We start from the raw sequence: 23,366 nt of genomic DNA, 5'->3' as shown, positions 1-23,366 counted from the left end.
AACGGAGTCCAAATTATTGCACAATATGCTGTAAGATGTCCGAAATCTCAGTCATTCTTATACATTTGGTGCTAGTGGCAATGCCCAGGCCTGTCTGAATAATCAAGCATGTCTGAATTATCGGTGTTTACTGTATATTTCTTTTCTACAAGCTTCAGTGACTTAGGTTAGTGTTGCCATCAGGGTTGCCAGTTCCACTTAATATAAGCGAATGTGGGCTTCTTTTTTCACCAAATCACTTGTCAATTTTTACAGTCGCTTGTCGCGTTTTTTTGGGGAGGGGGGGGGGGGGGGGAGGGCTTACTCGCACTTTTCCTGCAAATTTTGTTATTTTAATGCCTGTCATAAGCGTTTGTCGTTAAGTATATGGGATAGTAGCAGGAGTCACAAAGTAAGAAACTGTACCTATTCATTCATTCGCCCACCCTTAGCGGAAACGTGCCATATTAGGATAGTGAAGACAAATGCTGCTGTTTCCGCAGCATGCCCGCCATGTGTTTCTATGTCACTGGCAGCTAAGCGCACCCACTTCTTTTTCTGTCCCCTCAAAGTGGACATGGCTACGTTATTGTCGCAAACTTGCCAATATTTATGATATAATTTATTACTGATGCGGAAGAAACTGCTTCAGTGCGCGTAATGTATTCATGAGAAGAACAAAAATCTCGTTCGGCGTGTTTGGCTTGCTCTGCTGGCCGCCATTTTTGTTTTGGTGTCCTGCACTGTTCAGCAGCAGCCACCTGCTTGTTGACCTGTTGTCATCCCGCAGCAAATGCGGGATGAAAAAAAAAAGTTTTCTTTCTTTCGCGGGAAATTCAACCCGCGTAATAAACGCACCCCTGAATTTGCATCAATTTTTTTTAACAAAAAAGAGCGATCATTATGCGAGTAAATACGGTAGTTACGAGGTGTGTTCAAAAGAAACCGAACTTTTGCTATAACATCTTAATTGCTTGCTGTACAAGATTCTAAGTGCTGTCCCCCTCAAATTAATCCCCTCTACTGGCAATACACTGTTCCCACCATTTCTTCCATTTTTTCTTCCATTTTTGGAAAGCCTCCTGGAACACAGTCTGGAATGGCGCACAGGTCTCTTGTCGCATTTTCCGGAATCTCCAAACGATGTCCTTTCAATGTGGCTTTAAGTTTGGGAAACAGGAAAAAGTCTGCTGGGGGGCTTGGTACAGAGAATATTGTGGATGGGGCATAACGGGAGTGTGATGTTTTGCTAGATAGCTGCAAACAAGGAGCAACGTGGAAGCCAACTCATTGTCATGATGCAACATCCAAGATTTGTTTTTCCACAGTTCAGGCCTCTTACTGCTCACAGCATCCTTCAAACACGCTAGAATTCTCTGGTAGACTTCCTTGTTTGCCATCTGACCATGTGGTACAAATTCCTGATGTACAATGCCTTTGCAGTCAAAAAGAACAACCAACATCACCTTGATCTTTGACCGACTTATGCATGCTTTCTTTGGACAGAGCAGGCGAAAGTACACACCTGCTGGTGCGCCAGGTGTTGCGGGAGAGGAGAGGGCATTGCCGAAACGCCACGTCACCCTCGCTTTCGCAAGCCTGTGTTATCCGTGCGTTCCTTTATTCGCGCACGCTCTCTCCTGCGTTATGACTTTGCCTTGGTAATGGCTATAAATAAATTAGTGCATAAAAAAACGGAAGAAATTTAAAAGGAAAAATGTTGGCAGTAGTGAGTTTCCAACCTACTACCCCATGCTCAGAAGCTGAGTGTCTTACCCGCTGGGCTAAACCAGCACCTCCTAGATAGCAGGCCTGTGCGCTCTGCTTTGTGATGTCATGCTACTTAGACCGAAATTTACATTGCCAAGCCCAGCATGACAAAACGGGTGGCATCAAAATCGCCGAGGCTTACATTTCCAAGCCCAGCAGGACAAAAGTGGTGACATCAAAATCACCGCTGCTTACTAGGGAGTGGTGATTCTATGGCAGTCGGTGAAGGTAACATGACACCACGGATTGAAGTACACCGACCTTATGCTATGTAGGAGGCGTTGGCTAAGTGTCTCAACGCGCTCCATTTTTTTCTTTTCGAGGATATCATAAGCTGCCATTCATAGCTGCAATCAGTTTTTAATCGCACACGTTTCTTTCGAACAGCGAAGGCTTCCCGTAACTACTTCATCTCAATGAGTGTAATCTTGAACTGCTCCTTAGAGGCTGACCACCAGCCATTGACTAGAAATAGATTAAGTAGTTCTGGTGCATTAATGATTCTTTCAGCAGCTGGCATGTTTTTCGTATAAGTAGTATATGCATATTTATGCCTCTGTCCACCATGCCTTTTACATAAACCTGTAACCTGCACATCTGTAAGCTCAAGTGTTATGCATTTTCTTGCTATTTTTTTTTTCCAGCCAACTTTCACCTGAAAAATGGTGCTGTGATCTGGAGGCTAAACTGGCTGGGCGACATTTCTCCCCGTGGGCTCTCATCATCTTGCTCCATTATGGTGAATTACAGGTGAATGACACCCCAGGGTAAATTTACCTTTAAAAGGCCTAAATGTCTTAATGATAAGTCTAGTGGAAACAGTGTTGTAGTGTAGCTACACTTTTATAAGCCAGTACTTTCGTAAGGCCTCAACTCTACTGAATTCTTTGCGGAAGCTTGCATGCCGAGCTGAACCTATTAATATGTATGTATACGTTGGTGTTGCTATTGTCATTCTACTCGCCAAATGTCTGGATAATGCAAGTTTTGGCTTTTCTGAGTCGAACAGGCATTTTGGGTGCTGATTGCATATTTCAGGGACGCACTTCTTCCAGAGCACACCACACAGTAGCAGTGTAGCCATATTCAAGATTGGTTTTTCACAATCTTAGCTTTGTGTTACATAATGTCCAGTATGATGACTCACTCAAGCAGCAGTCATTTGTTAACATCAAAGCATCTCTGCTTATAATCTTTCCATTATAGCCACAGAGCACCACAAACTCCGCTATGGTGGTTGTGGTTCTCTGTGGCTGGACATGAGATCGCGAGTTTGATTGACATTTGCGGCTGCCACATTACTGATGAGGCTGGAATGCCAAAACGCTCGTGCACAGTTCTTTTGGTGCACAGTAAAGAAGTCAAGTAGTAAAAATTAAACCGGAGCCCTCCACTATGACATCTTTCCTAGCACCTGTGCTGCTTTGGAATGTTCAATCTAATCAATTAATGAATCAATCAATTCCTCTGATGCTTTTTACATGGCACAAAAGTAATGGTGACAGGAAGTGTTACTTGCACGCAGGTTTCTGCTGGTTCAGCCAACTGGTATTCACTGAAAGTTACGTTCCCAAAAGAGCTTGAACAAGAACACAGCCTAGAGGAACAATCTAAACCACTTATTTCCCTTTCAACATTTGCCAGTGCATGTAACACCAGTTTGATACATTCACAAATGTCGAGTTTTGTGGCTGTGGCACTTTTGTTTATACCAAGATGCGTCATTACAGTACCCATTAATCACATGCAGAAGGTATCTTGCTGCAGCTTTGTTTATAACTACAATTATTCTGTTCTGGCCTACCTGTAAATGTCACTGTGTAAAAGTTAGGTAAGCACTCAACATTTGAATTATGCAGACTGTAAATGTTCCCCTAACTTCTTGTTAATTCAGTTTTGTTCACTGATGTCTCACTGAGTCCTTTTTGCACAGTGCAATCTTCTGTTGTTATGTTACTGTAAGAAATCTTTCTTCTTCCTTTGTTTATTTATTTTTCCAGTTCATTTAACTAGCGTTGCATTTGACTGACTGAGCATTCTGTGCTGTGTCCTTAGGTACTACTTAGAGGACATGGATGACTACAGGCATGCTTATGTGGAGAATGGAACCATCACAACTTCTGACATGTTCATGGAACATCTGAAGCCTCTTCAATCCTTGCTGTAAAGTCAATTGGTGTTTATTATATGTGTCTAGTGAAGATGACACTGGATGGTATTGCCTGCATTTTGGCAGCTCTCACCAATTCATTTTTGTGAGTTTGATATATGTACTTGTTTTATAGCAATGACTCTCTTGAAGTGTCAAGAGCAGTGGAATTGCTACAAAATGATTGCCTCTGCTGGCAAAAATTGATAGTTGAGGATGTCATCAGAATTAGTTCAAGAATGGCCAATGAAAAAATTAATTTATTTTCACTAATCAAATTTTAATTATAATCAGAAAGTCACACATATAAAACATGTACACAAGAACAAGAAGTACAACAAAAACACTGTGTTTTATTGCGATATCAATTATATGGACACTCCAGGCGCATTTATGCCATTGCCTTGAGGTTCCGTATGAGTGAAAGCATGTAAGAGTGAGCCGGAGAACGCGGTTCAATCTCGCATGAGTGAGCGAGGAACGCAGCTTGGATGCATGCCCTCTCCTGTCGCGCGTGAGGCAGGGGGGTCAAGCGAGGGAGTAGGGGCATGCTTGTCTGGCTGCTGCTAGGGTGCCTCAATGTCCTCCTCACCCATTGCTTTGTACAGAATGGAAACAATCGCAGCGTCTACTACAGCGTTGGCCGCGCGAATCTTGGGCGCTGTAGTAGATGCCTTTGGCGGACACCGTCAGAATGTGTTGCCGGTGCTCGCGTTTCTTGGAAGTGATCTGCGACGTGGCCAAAGTGCGTGCCCGTGCGTGTCTCATCTTCAAAACAACCTGCAATGTTTGCAGAGTGCACGTAGTGCTGGTAGCTTCATATGTGCTGTTCTTTCAATGTTCTGTTCGCGTTGAAGCAAGAGATGCATGAAGGTCAATTCGCTTGCTGCTGCTGTGCGATTCCACACTCCAAAATTTTTGACAGAGAGTTTCCGGGCTCATCGAGCGACACATGTTCACGTTTACCTGTGAGTGCGTGACACCATGCTGGTTAATTTATTTAAAACACATTGGCGGGCTAGTTGGTTTGAAGCCATGAGAGATAATGTGTATGCGCAACTGAACAAGGACATAGAAAGAAACAGACACACAAAGACAGCGCTGTCTTTGTATGTCTGTTTCTACGTCCTCGTTGATTCACACTTACACATTCTATCATTGTTTTTTCTTGTGTCCATATTCTCTAAGCTAGCCTTTCTGAGCCTTAAATAATTGCCAACTTGCTCTGCTTTCAGTCATTTTATTAACTTTGTTGTACATACTACAGTGGTAAAACGGGGAATGCGGGAGATGGAAATTCAAGACAATGGAGCAAAACGTGAACAAGGTGAATGCAGGAGCCAACGTTTCGACAAGTGGACTTGTCTTATTCAAGGCGACGTATGCTTTCCTCGCCACAGTATATATAGGTGAGGTTCTTCAAAAGGGGAGAGGGTGTGAGGTGGGAGGATGCGGAAACAAGGGAAATTGTGTTAGCGTGTCGAATTGAGAGTAAAGGAACCCTGTGTACAAGGTCAAAGCCAGGGCAACCCCCCCCCCCCCCCCCCTGTCTGTCAACGCACGCGCGTTAGCCGGCGTGTCAAGAGCATCTGACATGCCGGCTGACAAAAAAAAAAAAAAAAAGGGAAAGGAGAAAAAGAAAGGGGGGGGATACGCCAAAACATCAAACTAAGTGTTGTTGCCTATAGCTTGAAGTTTAGCATAGCGAATAGATTCTAATGCTCCCCTTGAAACGTTTATGCCTATTGGTTGCAATGTCTTGAACTTATGGATAAGGTATGATTCTATGTATTTTCTTTCTCGTTCAGAACGGAAATTTGACTGTAAGATGTGGAGTTTAAGTTCATCAAAGTTATGACCTGGTTGGTTGAAATGCTCGGCGACGGCTTTGGGAAGCTTTTTAGCTGTGTCCGCGCGATGTCCGTTTAATCTGACGTTCATTGATTGTCCTGTTTCACCGATATATTGTTTCTTACAGAAGGAACATTCAAGCATATAAATTACATCCGAACTTGTACAAGTGAAGCTAGATTTGACTTCATGTGTATAACTATTTGCGGTGCTTTTAATTTTAATGTCACTTTGAAGGTGCCTGCAGGTTTTGCACCTATGGCGACAACGTGCTTTTATTACGGGGAAATGCTGTTGGCTGACTTTTGCGTGCACTAACATGTCTTTAAATAAAGTTCTTGTTTCGGCAATAGGTAACCCTGGGTACATCCAGGAACGCTTTTCGCAGACGCTCATTACTTGATAATATTGGGTGGTATTTTCTTAGGATGTTGTTTATGCTTGGGAGTGCATTAGAATATTTTGTTATAAAGGCCGGTGGTCTGTCAGATTCTAATGTGGGCTGTCTCTTCACCAATTCCGACTGTCTCTCCAATCTTGACACAGCATGATAAGCTCTACCGAGAGCAACTTGGGGATAGTTCCTTTCTGCTAGCGTTGATTTAAGGTCATTTAGGTGGTGGATATAATCGTGGTCTTCGCTGCAGATTCTTCTTATACGTTTTGCTTGTCCGACAAAAATTCCTTGCTTGCAATGTCGCGGGTGATGACTGTTGTAGTCTAAATGTTGCTGGCTATCTGTAGGCTTCCGGTAAAGTGTCGTTCTCAGTTTTACGTTTTCTATGTAGACTGTCGTGTCCAGGAAGTTGATCTGACTAGGAGAGTGGTGAGCAGTAAATTTAATACTCAGGTGAAAGCGATTGAAATGGCTACTAAAGTCAGTTAAGGCGCTTGTGCCGTGTTCCCATATTATAAATATGACGTCAATGTAACAAAGATAGGTGTGGGGTTTTAAAGAGTAGGATTTCAGCAGGTCAAGGGGAGCTTTAGAATCTATTTGCTATGCTAAACTTCAAGCTATAGGCAACAACACTTAGTTTGATTTCTTGGCGTATCCCCCCCTTTATTTTTTCTCCTTTCCTTCTTTTCTTTTTTTTTTTTTTTTTGCCAGCTGGCCTGTCAGACGCTCTTGACACGCCGGCTAACGCGCGTGCATTGACAGACAGGGGTGGGGGGGGTTGCCCTGGCTTTGACCTTGTACACAGGGTTCCTTTACTCTCAATTCGACATGCTAACACATTTTCCTTTGTTTCCGCATCCTCCCACCTCACACCCTCTCCCCTTTTGAAGAACTCCACCTATATATACTGTGGCGAGGAAAGCGTATGTCGCCTTGAAGTATTTGACAAGTCCACTTTGTGGACTTGTCAAGTCCACGTTTCGACAAGTCCACTTGTCGAAACATTGGCTCCTGCATTCACCTTGTTCACGTTTTGCTCATACTACAGTGGTGAATTCAAGCCTTTCTGCTCAAGCCAGACACATACAGGTCCTGAGGCTAGCACCAATTTTGAGTGAGCCATCTAAGAACTTGCAGCGAAATGCATTGGTGTCCTACTTATCATTTTCTCACAAAGCCTTTCTTTTGCGATGTGAAACAAAACTACATGGCACACGACTGCCTTTCGTCGCCAATTTTATGGACAAATGTCCCAAAACTGGTGCTATCATCAGAATTCCTGCTTAATGTACATGTCTTGACACTGTTCATCACCAACTGGCTTTAATTCCACAGATGCAGTATGCATGCTGATGTTACTAATTAAGAAATAGTTAGTGGAAATTGTTAAATAAGGAGCATACTGGAAGTAATTACAGAATTTTAGGTGTCTACTGCTGCTGTTAACTTGAGCCAGTAAAAATTATAATTTTATGTCAGGTGTCTTAAAACACGTTGGCCATGCATTGGCCTCACCAGGTCTGGCCATGTTGAGCTGACAAGTGCAGAGCATACAATGCGTGCTAGCGATGGTGTTTGCAAAGAATTACATTGCTACACGCCACGGAAAGGTCTAAAATTTCTATCAGAATGCCGTTTTCCCTTTACTTCGCGGCGACCGCGCTCCAACCCGAACGGTGACGAACTCGTGTCCCTGCACCTACGTACTCGTGTCCGCAGTGTGACGTCGCTCGTGGAAACACATGACTTCGAGAATTATTCAAGGCAGCATCTCTTATTTGTGTGATCTGTTGCTTGAATTAATGAATTGAAGTTTAGAGAAATAATAAAACACACAAACAGAATGTCCGCATTTATTGTTTTACTTCGCACTGAAGCAAGAGAGATCTACTTCCGCTTTGTCTGCTTGTTCCCACGGTCGTGCAGTCATGTATGCAGGTACCAAAACTATACCATTTTCTACCATGTTCCAGTGCGCGATCATGCTCTATGATCCACTTGTTCTGCTTCAGTATTCGTGTAGCACTGAATTATACCACTAGTCATGCGTCCTTGTGCAAATCGCAAAATCGTGCACTGCATGAAACGAGACAATCACAACAGCTCGCTCACAACGCCATCAGCAAAAGTGCGCAGCGGCGGGAAAAAAAAGTGAGGAGAAGAAAAATTAAGGCGGAACCCATGGTGTATGTGTCATGCAATCTTCGAGGTGCAGTATGGGAGAATGCAGGGAAGGAATTTCGCTTGCGGAGGCTAGATAGGGCGAGTGGAGAGAGCGTCTCGCTCAGCAGTGGAGCTCGCCTCCCGAAATCATGGGTTCGCAGCTGAAATATTTCTATCTTGGCTATTAATGAGCCGATTTAAAAATGTTTGCAGCAGAACGCTCTCTAGAGGCCACATAACAACTTCCAGCATATAACCAAAATTTGCTATAGGGCCTGGTGAGAGGCCCTTTAAACTCATTCAGTCTTCACTGAACTGCCTCGTACTTCACTGGCAGCAGTTCTTGAGCTACCGCCAGGCTCCAGCAAAACCTTGCAATTCTCATTCCTACAATTAAAAAGAACAACTTTATTGAAACATAAATCTGAGTGGTGTCTATGGGTGGAGCCCCTATTCCAGTGCCCAGCTGACTTCTGCGGCTCGCCGGGCCTGGTCGAGGGTCACCAGCTGGCTTCCCAAGTCCAGTTCGGTGAGTCGCGCCTCCCATGACCAGCTAGCGAGTGAGTCCGTGATTAGCAACGAGATGGCATGTTCCGGGCACCTCGGGCATTTGCATATGATGTGCTGGAGTGTCATTGTGTCTTCACACCAGGCACATTTGTCTTTGTGTCTGTCGGGGCCTACAGTTAAAAGAGACACAAAAGAAAAACGTTATGTTAAGGTAGGTTCGTCAATTTTAATTGTGAAATTGCAGACAGGTGGCTTTTACTGATACTACTTGCTGCAGAATAGAGATCGGGTTTGCCAGAAAATTACTAAGTGAAACACAGTAGTATTGCCTGCACTACGTAGCGGTGGAAGCTTTCAACAAGTATAGTACAATTTTTCAGCAAGGCTGAGTTAATTTGGTAAAGATAACTTTGTGTGTGCAAATTGCGGCGGTGACCATCCTGCTAGCTACGGTCGATGCCCGGCGCGGACAGCTGCTCAGCGAAGAAATAAGATGTTTGTTCTGGGTCCAAAGAGTGCAAGCGCACCATCGAACACGAAGAAGACGTCCAGAGCGCCACAACTAACTGGTTTGGAAACAGAGTACGCATCTCATTTCCCGCGTTTCACACCGATAAACGAAGTTATTGAGCCCACGCAAACGGTCACAGCGGCTGAGAAACCTGTTCGAAAAGAGTCCGAAAAGCGCACCTATGCGGCCGCAGTAAACCGACCTCAAGTACCACTTGGCAACAGTCAGCAGGAAAACTGCCAGCATGTGATAGCGCCTTGTTCACGGCACTACATTCCCACGTCGCGAAGATGCCTGCTAGTTCAACGAAGGATGTGCTGGAAGCAGTGCTGGCTCTTGAGTCAGTAATACTCTGCTCTACTTCCACATACACTCAGTAGCATAATGGCAATGTCTCGCCCACTTGGTCCATTCCGTCGTCCAAAAGTGCCCTTAATAATTCAATGGAACTGCGCCGGTATTCTACAGCATCTTTCTGAACTCAGCCTTTTCCTTCGAGACATACCTATACCAATTCTAGCCCTCTCGGAGGCCGGTCTCCCAAATGGAAGGACGATCCCAGGGTACATCAGACATGAAAATCCGAGTATACCATCATTTGCAAATGGAAGTGCGATGATATACATCAGGCGAGAAATACCTCACGTCACCTTACCAGTGCAAGACCTTTGTTCTACCTTCTTGGAAGTCGCCGCTGTGCAAGTGTGCCTAGGAAAACAAAAACTCAGTGTGGTGTCGGTGTATATAAGTCCGCGCAGGAAGGTCTCCATGGAGGCGTTCATAAAGGACCTTTGCATTCGTTGCCCCTCTCCTATAATAATCTGTGGGGACTTTAACGCACATCATTCGCTTTGGGGAGATAAGTCTGCAGATTCCCGAGGCAAGGAACTAGTCACAGCCGCGGAAGCTGCTGACTTGTGTATCGCGAACGATGGCAAACCGACTTTCTTCAGACCACCAGATTCATGGAGTGTCATAGACCTCGTGATCCATTCTATAGACCTTGTCGTGTCGTCAACAACGGCCCCGGACAGGATGGGCAGTGACCACTTTCCCATCTTCACCAACATCACCGGATTTCACACTGCTGGGCGACAATTCTGTGCTGTGACCCGCTGGGACACATACAGAGAAGCATTGGACGAATCCCCTGGTGAGCTGTTCGCAGATATGCTGCGGAGCAAAAGAGTGGCTACCTCAATGTTGAAACTGCCAGATCATTTCCCTACTCCTGATTTGAAACTAAAGAACCTCTGCGCAGCGCGTAGGAGAGCGGAGCGAATACTAATGAGAAAAACGGGAAATCCATCTGCGAAAACTGAATACAACAGGATAAACGCTGTCATCCGTCGTCACACAAAAAGATTAAGACGAGTTCAATGGGCTGCTTTCTGTGAGAGTTTATCGGCGTTTACTCCCATGACAAGGATATGGGGAGTAATGAATAGCCTATCCGGAAAGATTCGCCTACACAGGCCATTCGAAGCACTTGCTTTAAAGCAAGGAAAAGATTTGCAAACCCTTGCAGAAGATTTTGCAGACGTATACACATCTGGCGGATCAGCAGGAGTATCGAACCCTCTGTTGTCTGAAGCATTCCATACTATGGATACGCCGTTCACCTTTCGTGAGTTGGATTTGGCGCTTAGCAAATCAAGAAGACGCTGTGCTGTGGGTCCCGATTCGATCAGCAATCAGATGCTGACAAATCTGCCATATGAACGAAAACGAGCACTTCTGGACATATTTAATCATGTCTGGAGCACAGGAGAGATCCCAGAAGCGTGGAAGACAGCATGGGTGGTGCCAGTGCTCAAGTCCGGAAAGGATCCTGCAAACCTCACCTCATATCGGCCAGTATCGCTAACATCATGCGTATCAAAGTTGATGGAAAGACTAATATGTACGAGGTTAACATGGTATCTTGAGCAAGGAAATAGACTGCCATCATGTATGACCGGATTTCGTCCACGGTTGAGTGCCCAGGACAGTGTCTTGGATCTACTGAGCCATATCGAGCACCATCGCGTAGACGGCCTTTCCACACTCGCCATCTTTATGGACGTTGCCAAGGCATACGACTGTGTGCTTCATACAGGCATCATCAGCGGACTCCGAGCCATGGGCGTCTCGGGAAATGCTCTTCGATTCGTCCATGAATTTCTCAGTGATCGATGTGTACAAGTTAAGCTGGGAAGTATAATGAGTGTCAAGCGACGCATTTCCCTCGGCGTCCCACAAGGAAGTGTCCTATCCCCCTTGCTTTTTAACGTTGCCATGGCCAGCCTTCCAGATGCCCTGAAAGTAGGTCGGACGGCAGTTAAAATGTCCATCTACGCAGATGACATCTGCATTTGGATCTCGGGGTACCAACACAAACGTTTGGCCCGGATAGCCCAGGCCGCAATCTCCACTATCGATCGCCACTTATCGACGCTTGGCCTATCCTTATCAGCAGAAAAATCAGCCTTCATGCTTTTCCCGGGAGTGAGACGCAAGTCAACATGTCTGACGCTGAATATCAGAGGGCATTCAATTCTTCGTGCAACTCATGTTCGATTCCTGGGCGTCACCATCGACAACCAGCTACTATGGCGTGGTGCGGTCGAAAGTGTTGTGGCTGCATCGGTGCAAAGAATCAACGCACTTCGTCGATTGGCAGGTTGGTACGTTGGGGAAACAATCCTATATCCATGCTTAAACCGAACGCTGCACTGATAACAAGCCGCATTCTCTATCAGCTCCCTCTGATATCACCATCATCGAGTCAATTCGAGCGCTTGGAGGCAGTGCACAGAAAGGGACTTCGCTTGGCGATGGGAGTTCCAACGGCGGCTTCAAACAAGACAGTCACTAATGAGGCAGAGTCTCTTCCACTCCGCCTCTTGGCATCTCGGGCCTTGCTGACGCAGCTATTAAGGCTGGGCGAGTCACGCGCAGGCACGGCGCTTCTCCGGCGGCTAAGATCAAGAACTCACTCACATTTCCATGCGGCGCTGAACACCTTCCGATTTTTAGGATTGGAATGGCCTAAACGAAGTCTCCTTGGCCCGCCATGGTCTTTTCCGGACGTTACCTGCAGCCTCAATGTACCCCACCTACCGACGAAACGCACCATTTCAACTGCCGAAGCCAAGTTTATTGTGTTGGACCACTTGAGCACTTTGTTTCAAAGCCATCTACAAGTGTACACAGACGGTTCGGTGTGTGCACAAACAGATAGCTGTGCAGCGGCATTCTGCATACCATCCCTTGATGTGTCATGGTCTGGCCGACTGGATCGTGTAGTTTCCTCTACAACAGTAGAAAGCGCCGCAATCACCGCGGCTTTGCGGAAACTACGTGCCTTTTCTGCACGAGATGTCGTGGTGCTGACGGATTCCAAGTCAGCATTACAAAGATTACATCGGGGCCTACCTCTAGAGAAATTTACAAGGCAGTCTCTGGCACTGATTGACGACCTCACGAGCAAAGGATTTAACATAACGTTTCAGTGGATTCCATCACACGTAGGAATTGATGGAAACGAGGAAGCTGACGCCCTTGCACGCCTAGCGCTGACATGTGTCCCAAAAGTGAAAGCTCCAAAAGCTTTTCAAAACCCTAAGGATGCAATCCGCCTTCACTTTAGACAGATGCACAAGAATCCACACGAATCCTGTGTGACTCATGGATTTACACGCGAACAAGCGACGCTTTTATACCGCATCAGGACCGACTCCGCATACACCCCAGCTTGGTTATTCAAGACTGGGCTTCGCGCTTCCCCACTCTGTGTTTTCTGTGGTGACATTGGTGACATCGAACATTTCATTTGGCTATACCCACAGTTTGACACAGAAAGAAAAGCGTTGGTCGACAACCTGCAGAAAAGCGGTCTCACGCACAGGACCTTTGAAGACGTTGTTTTCCCCGGAGGGCCCGCGGAATTCAGGAAGAGAGCGCAACGCCTGCTGATAGCCTTCCTGTGAGACACGGGGCTCATCGACACCTGGTGACACATCCCTGATCTCAACTTGAAGGAGGATCAGGCGGAACAATTGCCGCCTATGTATGCCAGGCTAACCCCGCCTGCTTCAACATCACCACCACCACCACCACCACCACCACCACCTACCACTTTTCTACTTCCTCACCTCTGAAAACCTGGAGCAGCTCATTACATGTTAACAAATTGTAGGAGCACCTGGTCGATTCTAGGCAAGTGCTGGTTATATATGAAAAAAGAGATAACATTGTATATTACCATAGGCAAAAACTCATCATGACAGCTTTTGTAAACCATTTTTTGCACAAACGCAACGTCTCTGACGTTGCATAATGACATCACCACCATTGCAGTTTGGGCCTTAAATCTAATAATAGAAGTTCATCCCTGTTTTGCCCCTCTAATGAGTCATACTTTGTCACTGAACCAGTGCAAGTTCAAGTTCAAGTTTATTGTTATTGCAGCTTTGTGCAGACATAAAGCTGAAGAAAAATAAAATTAAAAGTAATCTGTCGGCCTGGCCTAGTTTAGCATTTCCGATTTCTTGTCCTTTTAAACTCGCATGGCCCAGTGGTTGTGCAATAGCTGACTGTAGCCAAGTTAGCGTCAGTCATTATGGTGTGTTTCTTTCACTTAGTGGTTTTTCTTACCACTTTTTCAGACACGAGCAAAAAACTTGCCTGTTCATGAAAAATGAGCAAGACGATTTGTGCTTGACTGTGTCAGAAGCAATGTTCATTATGTTACGAGGTGAAAAAAAGAAAGACCTCTATCAATAAATGATGTCATTTTTGTTTCCTCACTGCTGTGCCTCCAGCATATTCAGCAGTACAACTAGCATGAAGATATTGTTGTTTACCTATTTTTCATGTGTAAATAAAGAAATTAAATAGCTAGAATGTGCGTGTGCTCTAGTCTAAGATGCTTTTCTTTTCTACCGCATTAGACGGGCACAAGTTTGAGCTCTGCAGGGACAGCATCTGCACCAATGTTGGCAACCAGCCCAGTATCTTTAGGCTTATGCAAATACAATGCCTTTTACACAAACTGTGTGGTATGTAATGGGACGTTTGAAGGGGCACTAGAGAGAAACACTAAACACTTGAAGAACTCCATTTCCGTTGATTTCGCTTTAATAAGTTGATTGTTAGAAGAGAAAATTAAGGTTATCGTTCCAGTTTTTGAATTTCACACTGTTACCACAGGGCTTGTATGTCAGTGTGAAGACATGGATTTGAAACTGTTTTTTCACATTTGGCCTGAGTAAACCTTTTAACTTGATAAGTTCAGTCTTTGGCTGCTTTAGAATATACAGTGTAGTTGTGTCTTTGCCAATAAAGAATTAACTAGGCCCAAGTAGACCCCATCAAAGTCAGCGGCATCACGGCGAGCTGGTGTAGGAACTTATCACCAGCAGTCTTTTATTCTTGTGTATTTTCTGGCTTACCAAGTGCTCGCTCAAGGTAAAAGTGGCTTTATTGGTATTTTATAAAAATAACTTCCTAACACAGCTCAAGTCATTTTCCTCTTTAGTGTCCCTTTAAAGGGGTACTGGTCGTGGCACTTCCAAACTGTCATTTCTAATATTTTAAATGAAGGTCCAAGCCTCTAAACCTTAGAAAAATGTGCTATCAAACACCTGAGTGGCCTAAATAATTTGCTGTAATACTCGTTTCAATGAACCAGTTTCAATGTGGCTGCCCTGTAAGTGGTTGAGTCGTGATGCCTTGATACACTGGCTCACTCTGTTCCTGTGATCACTACTGCTGCCACGCATGAGTGCAGCCCGAAAGAACACGCACAGCACTGTTTATTTTTTCTATGGGCAACACAATCGTACCTTGGCTTATTGCTATACAATGTCAGAAAATTTAGCTCTGCGTCACGACTGGCGCAATGTTAAATACCAATATAACTTGCATGCTTCGCTGCATTCATTCAGGTTCACAAATTGCAGTCGGGATCTCTGCGTTACCAACTGTTTTAGAAGCTGCCATAAGATACAACAGTTTTCCTTCAAAGTACGTACAGTGAAAAGACGTGCAAGTATAAATTATTCTTCATACATGATGCCATTTCAGTCTCTTATAATATAGAGAGCCCACAAGCTTCATCCTGGAGCAGCAAATGGCATAAAATTTATCTTGGATGTTCTGTCTGCACACACAAGTACTTTTATTGAAGTGAATTTTATTCAGGCAAGTACTGTATTGCATGATTCTAATACACGCTTTTTTAATAAAAGGTGCGTTCAAATTTGCAGGCGAGTTACAATCGTAACTAATTCTACTCAAGATTTAAAAAGAAAGGCTAAAAAGAAAGTTCAATGCAAAGTAGCTAGCCACACGGCCATCGAACAAGTCATCTGAAGAAAGCGACGCTCGGAGACATTGCAAGGTGGCTCCATGATGCGTAGGAGGCCCTCCCGCTGACGATGGTTGCGGGAGCCTCCAGAAGTGTGGCATTTGTAATGCATTAAATATAACTGAAGATGACTTTCTGTGGTCGGTACACAGCGAAAAGGAGGTGTCATTGGACTCCAATAGCCGCTAGCCATTAAGATTCAGCTCTGTGCGTGTTTGTGTGTCTTTGTATGCTCCATAATGTTTCAACATGGTATGCGTCGACTCAGGTTTTGTTACTTGATGTGTGTGGTAGAATCAGCACCAAGCTAATTTTTTTAATATTTGGCCGATAATATAACTTCACTTTACAATCGCTGGCGCAGTATAATCATGCATGCAAATAAGGCAATTAGGCAACAAGTGGTTGAGGGTAATTTGCTGTGTTCACTGCATTGCAAATTGGGAACTATTATTATTTTTTATGCAATGGAGAGAACAGCTGGCAATATTTTTTAATGCCGGAAATACAATAGTTTAAATTCAAAACCAGACAATTCTGGACATGCTAGTATTAGAATCTTGTGGGTATACTCATGAATGAATATATAGAAGATACGTCGCTATTTTCTTGTTAGGCGCTCCCTGAAAATTTTATTTTTCCCAAGCTATTATTATTATCTTGTATTATTTCTCTGTGTTATAGCCTTGGAATAGACTAGTTAGTTTGTAAATCTACAAGGTAGCTATCCTGCACTGTAAAATTTCACAGTATAGCAGTGCCGCCCGACCTCACTGCAAATATGAATTGCAATGCTGCATCTCCTATAACGCATATTCAGCTACTGGAGTAGTTAAACGCACAGTAAAAGCAAAGAATGCGTGTGTGTGTGTGTGTGTGTGTGTGTGTGTGTGTGTGTGTGTGTGTGTGTGTGTGTGTGTGTGTGTGTGTGTGTGCGCGCGTGTGTGTGTGTGTGTGTGTGTGTGTGTGTGTGTGCGCGCGTGCGTGCGTGTGTGTGTGTGCGTGCGTGCGTGTGTGTGTGTGCGCGCGCGCGCGCAAAGGGGGTGGGACAATGCTGTTGGCGGTGTTCGGTTGTGCTTTCACTAGAGACTTTTAGCGTGTCCGTAGCGTAAACGTGAGCGGCCAGATTGGTGGCGCCAGCTGGTGGCGCAAAGCTCAACCATTTAAAGCTCATTACTACATTATGCCAACGCCTCCTATAATAGTTATAGGAGGTGTTGATTCTGCTTAGCTGCTGGTGTAAATTTTCGACAGTGGCGTAATCGCGTTCACAAGTACGCCGCTGCCAAATATTTGCACCACTAGCGAAGCAGGATATACTGGATTACTGCAGTTTTAGTTCTGTGTTTGTCTGGTTGAACTCTACGCTACCAGATACGATACGGCTGCACCGCTCTGGCCGCTCACGTGTACGCCCCCTAAAATCCGGCAATCCGCCCAAACAGCTCCCGTTTAAAAGTCTCTACCATTTCACTATGCGCTAGGGTACAACGTATATACGGAAACCAAATCAAAAGCAGCGCCGACTCATCTCCCCCCCCCCCCCTCCCTTTCTGGATCCGGCGGTGCGAATATCCATTAGCATACAACTTGAAAAAAAAAAAAGCACCATTTGGCCACAAAAGCACAAGGACCGCGCAAGGTTGGCTTCAGCCAATCACAGAAGCAATCAAAACTAGAGTGTACTAGACTGTGGCCGAGTACGCCGAACGGCGCTCTTTCGCTGAGGCGCCGCGTGTGGAAAAAATTTGCGAGAGCGCTGCGAGCGAACTGAATTGTGGTGGAGATGCGCTTCGCGGCATATTCAACGTAATTTCGCTGTGGGCCCCGAGACATTGCGCGCGTACGCTCCTGATTGAAACGCTCCTCATTGTACGCTCCTGAAATAGTGATTTATTTCCACTGCAAATTCATATTGACACATTTTTGCTGCGTATACATATTTGAGGCATGGGCTATACAACATTACGTCTTCAATTTTGCTGCTGTTGTCAGGTGCGCCGTCTGCTAGCGAGCGCGCGATCGTTGCGCGGACGCTGGCGGAAGCCCAGTTTTTCTCGCAAAAAGTCTGTGCAGTGAGTGACTGAGTGAAACAACTTTATTTGGTCCACTATAGACGTAAGCAAACTCAACGTCACCTGGCTAGGCCCACTCAGAGACCATCAGGTGAAACCTGACGGCCCTCTCGCGAGCCCTCTGGACTGCCAGGATTTGAGAGGTCTGATCCTGGGCACTAATTAGCTTCATCATTTCCTCTTGGGTGAAAGGGGGACCGGCAGAGGCGCAGCCCCATAGGACATGTTCGAAGTCCGCATAGTCGCCACACAGAGGGCAGTCCGGGCTTTGGAACCGTTCGGGGTACATTGTGTGCAGCACCGCGGTGCTGGTGTAAGTGCTTGTTTGCAGAAGTCTGAGAGTGACTGCCTAGGCCCTGCACAGCGAGGAATGCGGCAAAGGCGGGAGTCTTCTCGACAGATAATTATGTTTGCAAATTTCGTTGTACGAGCAGAGAGGCTCGGGTCACCCAGGAGAGGGCGCGTTACCTAGCGCACGGTCAATCAAACCTCGTGCAGCCGAGTGCACCTCCTCGTTGGGGTTGATCGAGGCACCCTCAATGGTTCCAAGGTGCGCAGGGAACCAGGCCAAAGAGTGATGTTTCATGTTTTTTACCACTTTGGATGGTACGTATAGGCCTGGGGAGCCACCATTCCCATCTGAAAGGCCCTAACAGCGGCCTTGCAATCTGAATAAATCGTGTCATGTACCTGTCTGTCAATGCAAGAGCAATAGCAACCTGCTCTGCAACGCTGGATTTAGAAGTGCGGATGGTAGCGCAGCTAAGGATTTTAGAATCACATCCGATGACCACTGAGGAGAAGGCCTTTTCTTGAACGTACGAAGCAGCGTATATGAAGCATGTTCGGTCCTTGTTCAAGCGGGCACTGGCGAGCAGAGCTTTACCCCTGGCTCGTCTTCGTCCTTCGTTGTAGGTGGGATGCATATTGCGTGGCATCCGGTGTATGTAAATATTGGATCTTACGTCGTTGGGCAGCTTCACAGCGTCGAGACTGACGACCGTGGGGTTACGTCCCAGCTTGCCAAGTATGGCTCGGCCCGCTGGGGTACCGGAGAGTCTGACAAACTGGGAAAATTCTTGGGCTTCAACGATTTCTTCGAACGTGTTGTGAATTCCCAAATTGAGGAGGTCTTTTGTGCGCGTTCGGATGGGAAGGCCGAGGGCAAGCTTGAAGACTCTTCGGATTAGGGCAGTGATGTTGTTGCGCTCCGATACGAGCCAGTTGTGCATAACCCATGAATAAGCGAGGTGGCGTAGCACGAAGGCGTGGATAATCCGGATCAGATTGTCTTCCCTGATTCCGCGGTACCTAGGTGTTGGCGATTCTTCGGATCAGGCCGAGGGCGCTTTCGGTCTTGGAACAAATGAGTTTGAGGGCGGCTCCATTGGCCCCGTTCGATTCGATAAACATTCCTAAGACCCTGATAGTGCCTACCCGTGGTACTGGGGAGCTCTTACCAGTGAATAACGTGATGTGGCTCTCTGTTGCTGGCTTCCAGGACCGGTAAGAACCGCCTCTGGGTCTCTTGTAGAGCAAGAGCTCGGATTTAGCGGGCGAGCACCTTAGCCCGGTGGGGTGGGGATAAGATACCGCTCCGTCACATCGATGGCCTCTTACAAAGCACCCTCGACCTGACCCTCACATCCGCTGGAGCACCAGATGGTGATGTCATCCGCGTAGATCGTGTGGTTAATGTTCGGGATTTTGTTCAAGGCCCTCGACAGGTTGATCGAGGAGATGTTGAACAGCGTCGGGGAGATCACTGCCCCCTGAGATGTTCCCTTTGGCCCAAGCTGAATTTCGTGGGTCAAAAATTCGTCAATGTTGAGTCTAGTGGACCTCGAGGAAAGGAAGGAGCGCACGAAATTGTACGCCCGTTTGCCGACGTTACACTCTGTCAGGCTCTTGAGAATAAAGGCGTGCGATATGTTGTCAAAAGCCTTTTCCAGATCCAAGCCGAGAATTGCCTTAGTGTCGGCGGAGGTAGAGTCAATGATCTGGTGCTTGATCAGTCTCATGGCGTCCTGAGTCGAAAGCCCCGACCGAAAGCCAATCATGTTGTGTGTATATCATTCGTTAGACTCGAGATGGTCAGTGAGGCGGTTAAGCATGATGTGCTCGGCCATCTTCCCAACACACGACGTCAGGGAGACGGGTCTTAGATTGTCGATGCTCGGCGCCTTGCCTGGCTTGGGTATGAGTACTGTGTATGGGTATGAGCTCTTGGGAATGAGGCCGCTGCACCAAATTTCATTCGTCTTGTGTGTAAGAAACTCAATTGAGTCGTCATCGAGATGCTTGAGCATTTTGTTGGTGATCCGGTCGGGTCCAGGGGCAGATCTGCCGTTGAGGGATGCGAGAATCCGCTTGACCTCAGCCACGGTAAAATACTCGTCCATAGATGGTACGTCACGCCCTTCGTACTCGGGAAACGGGGGGGGGGGCACCGGATTGTCCGTGGCCGCCAAGTACTTGTCTATGAGCTGCTCCGTGACCGCCTCATCTGGAGTCGAATCGGTGGCCAAATGGACAGCTTTCGCCAAAGCTCTCTTCTGATTGGACTTGGTGTTGCCATCGTGCAGTAGGTGCCTGAGGAGACCCCAGCTTTTACCGTTCTTGAGCTGACCCTCCACCGGGTCGCACAGCTCGCCCCATTGCTGCTTGCATAGCACCTTGCAATGCAATGAGCCTCTATCTTGTTTATATCGGAAATTTTCTTGCGTAGTCTTCTGTTATGGCGCTGAGTCTTCCATCTCGCGAGCAGTGCCTGCGTGGCTTCCAATAGATGCGCGAGCCTACTGTACATCCTGTCCACCTCCAGATTGGTTGTCGCCTCCTTGGTGGCTCTAGCGGCATCCTTCTTTACCTCGTCGCACCAAGAGTTTAGGTCCATATCCTTGTTAGGGACGCGCTCGGAGCGGTTGGCTCGGAACAAGTCCCAGTCAGTGAACATAAAGGTCCTCGTTTTGTTACGGGCAGCCTTGATCACTTCTTCGATGATGCAATGACCGCTACCGAGGTCCATGGCTGTGTTGGTCCGCTTGACGTTTTCCAGGTTCTTGACAAAGGTAAAATCCGGAGTCGTATCTCGGCACACCGAGTTCCTTCTCCTGGTTGGAAAGTCTTTATCGGTTATCAGCGCAAGATCTTCCTCCGTTGCCGCATCCCATATGTCTCTACCCTTCTTCGTATTGGTACAATAGCCTCACGCCTGATGCCGGGCATTAATATATCCCATGACGACTAGAGGCTGACAGCCGGCCAAATGCACGGCCTTCTTGAAAATACCACCAGGCCTGGCTCTGTGAACGCTGGGTCTGCAGTAAACATTTAGTATGAAGATACTGTTTCTTCTTATGCGCTGCTTAGGGGAGTCGACAAGGAGTTCGGCCATGACGTACTCGACCCCATTGTCCGCGGGACCAAGGTCTCGCTGAAGGCACGTGAACATTTTACTGACCAGGGTAGCGACCCCCCTTCCTCCTTCAGTGGAAGCCACCGTCAGGAAACCGGGGAGCTTGATGGGTGATGATGTGATCGCCTCTTGCAAGGCGATTACTTGGGGTTTGTCCTTTACTCTTTTTAGGTATTGTCGCAGGGTCGCCCGTTTGCTGACGAACCCTGCGCAATTCCACTGCCACATTATTATGACGTTAGTTCCGTTATCCATGTTTGGGCTTGGGGATGGATTGCGAAAGTGCCACATTCAGAATGGCACCCTCCGTCGGTGAGGCAATGACGCTGTGCAACTTTGAGACTTGTGCTGTACATGTGCTTGGCAAAGATCCGTGGCTGGTCCCCTCCAGCCTAAGTATTCTAGCGCTGAGGGCGACCAGGTCTAGCTGAGGGTGCGCGATCATTTCTTGTACGTGATAGAGACCTGTCTGTATGTTGGAGATGACGTTCTTTAGATCAGACAGGAGTTCCACCATCTCGTCTCCCCTTTAGTCGTCCAGGGCGCGACGCTTCACTGCAACCGTCTTTGGAGGGGCCTCCACCATGTCCATGGCCGAAGAGCGTGCGGCAGGCTGAGAAGCTGGCTGTGTGAGCGCCAATCTTCGTATTTCCGCCATCTCGGCGGCTAGCGGACTGATTTCCTGCTTGAACAGAGCGTTTTCTTTCCTAAGACTAACATTGGTACGCCTAAGCTCTTCGAGCTCGTTCGTGAGACGCGGGTCGCGCGAGTCTTGAGAGTTGGAGGCCTGCGTTTGGTTGCCACGGGCCCTATCGGCCTACAGGCGATGCGAGTCGCGATCTCGAGGTAGAGCGACTTCTGGAGCCACGTCGGCTTGTGGAGCGGCCTCTCGAGAGCAAGCGTCTTCTGCCTCTAAGGTTGGTGCTGGATGAGGCTTGCGGATCGGAGGATCGAACGATCGACGGCGTGGGGAACTGTCTTGCTGCCTGGCACGCTCGAAGCGTCATCGGCGAACGATGTGCGGCGTCTTGAATCTATACGCACCCTCTTTACCGGCGGTAAGGTGCGAACCGCCGCAGATCTTGCATTTTGGGGTGCATTGATGGTGCTCATCGGGATTTGGCAGGCTGCATCCCCGACAGACGATGTCGCTCGGTGTTGGACAGACATCGGCGCGATCCCCGAGTCTTCTGCAGGCGTGGCATACGTCCACTTGCTTTCGATATAGGGAACGTTTCATCAGGAGCGTTCCGTACCTGACAAAATTTGGTACCCGGTGCCCATCAAAGGCGATGATGATGGTCCCGGTCTGAGCGATTCTCTTGGCTGCTAGTGCAAGAGCGTTGTTCTGGTTAACAATCTTGCTATCCACCGTCGCTGGGTCGTCTTGTAGTGGTATGCCACGTATGACCCCCTTGCACGTAGAGTGCGGGGCTGTCTCGTACGCGCAGAGTTCGTGGATCTTGCCTGAGATTCGGATTTGCTTGATGCGGGCATATCGATCGGCATTCTCCCGTCTAGGAGTGCTGCCCACCATGATGTTTTGCTGTAAGTTCGGGCACAGAGTGCCTTGTGTGAGCTCGTGCTGGCTGATGCCGGAGGCTGCAAGTATTGCGTCAGCCACCGTGGCCGCTCCAATTTTGGAGATATTCAGCCCACCTCTTGGTCTAATAACGATCTTCGTGTCTTCTTTAGGAAGCACCGGCATTCGGCTTGCCCTAATAATCTTGGTCTTCAGCGCTGCGCCGCTAGACTTGTCGCTAAGGGGAGCCAAAGGCGTTGCCATGGAGTTCGGGTTAGCTTCCCGCGATTTGGCGCCAGCTCTTCTAGCGCCCGCGGTTTGCCATCCCTGCTCTTGAGTGACTTCCTCTGGAAGAATATTTTCTCCCTCTACTTATTGATATTCCATGATGGTAGTGGACGAGTGGCACTGAGCCACCCCGGAGGCCAAAGCGTGGTCTCCGAAGTGCTCGTTAGACGCCGCCAACGGATGCACAGGAATGTCCGTGAATCACTGTGGCAAAAAGGGTATCCACGTGGTCCTTACAACTTCACGGAAAAGATGTGTACAAATAAACATTGACACACGACGATTAAATACAAGAAAAGCTGGGAAAATGCGGGAACCGAAGAGCGCGTCTTAACTCGCCGCCTCCTTCTTCCTCAAAGAAAAAGGAAAAAGTATGTG

At 47.1% G+C, this 23,366-nt stretch overlaps 1 protein-coding gene across 2 annotated transcripts in view; it reads left to right on the top strand.

The window, feature by feature from the left end:
- The window catches only part of LOC142585858 (malonyl-CoA decarboxylase, mitochondrial-like), a 31,569-nt gene extending 17,349 nt beyond the window's left edge, over window positions 1-14,220 (top strand). Inside the window, exons 10-12 of one of the 2 annotated variants that reach the window (XM_075696919.1) lie at window positions 2,394-2,499; window positions 3,805-3,912; window positions 13,983-14,220. In XM_075696919.1, the coding sequence (XP_075553034.1) occupies window positions 2,394-2,499; window positions 3,805-3,912; window positions 13,983-14,100 (332 nt within the window). In that variant the 3' untranslated portion in view covers window positions 14,101-14,220. Of the gene's footprint in view, window positions 1-2,393; window positions 2,500-3,804; window positions 4,005-13,982 lie in introns of both variants that reach the window. The other variant, XM_075696920.1, reaches the window with a different exon arrangement.
- The last annotated feature ends 9,146 nt before the right edge of the window (window positions 14,221-23,366 follow it).

Source organism: Dermacentor variabilis, chromosome 6 (genome assembly GCF_050947875.1).
Source record: "Dermacentor variabilis isolate Ectoservices chromosome 6, ASM5094787v1, whole genome shotgun sequence".
Taxonomy (NCBI): Eukaryota; Metazoa; Arthropoda; class Arachnida; order Ixodida; family Ixodidae; genus Dermacentor; species Dermacentor variabilis.
Note: the sequence above shows the minus strand (reverse complement) of the source record. Positions and strands in the feature narration are given on the sequence as shown.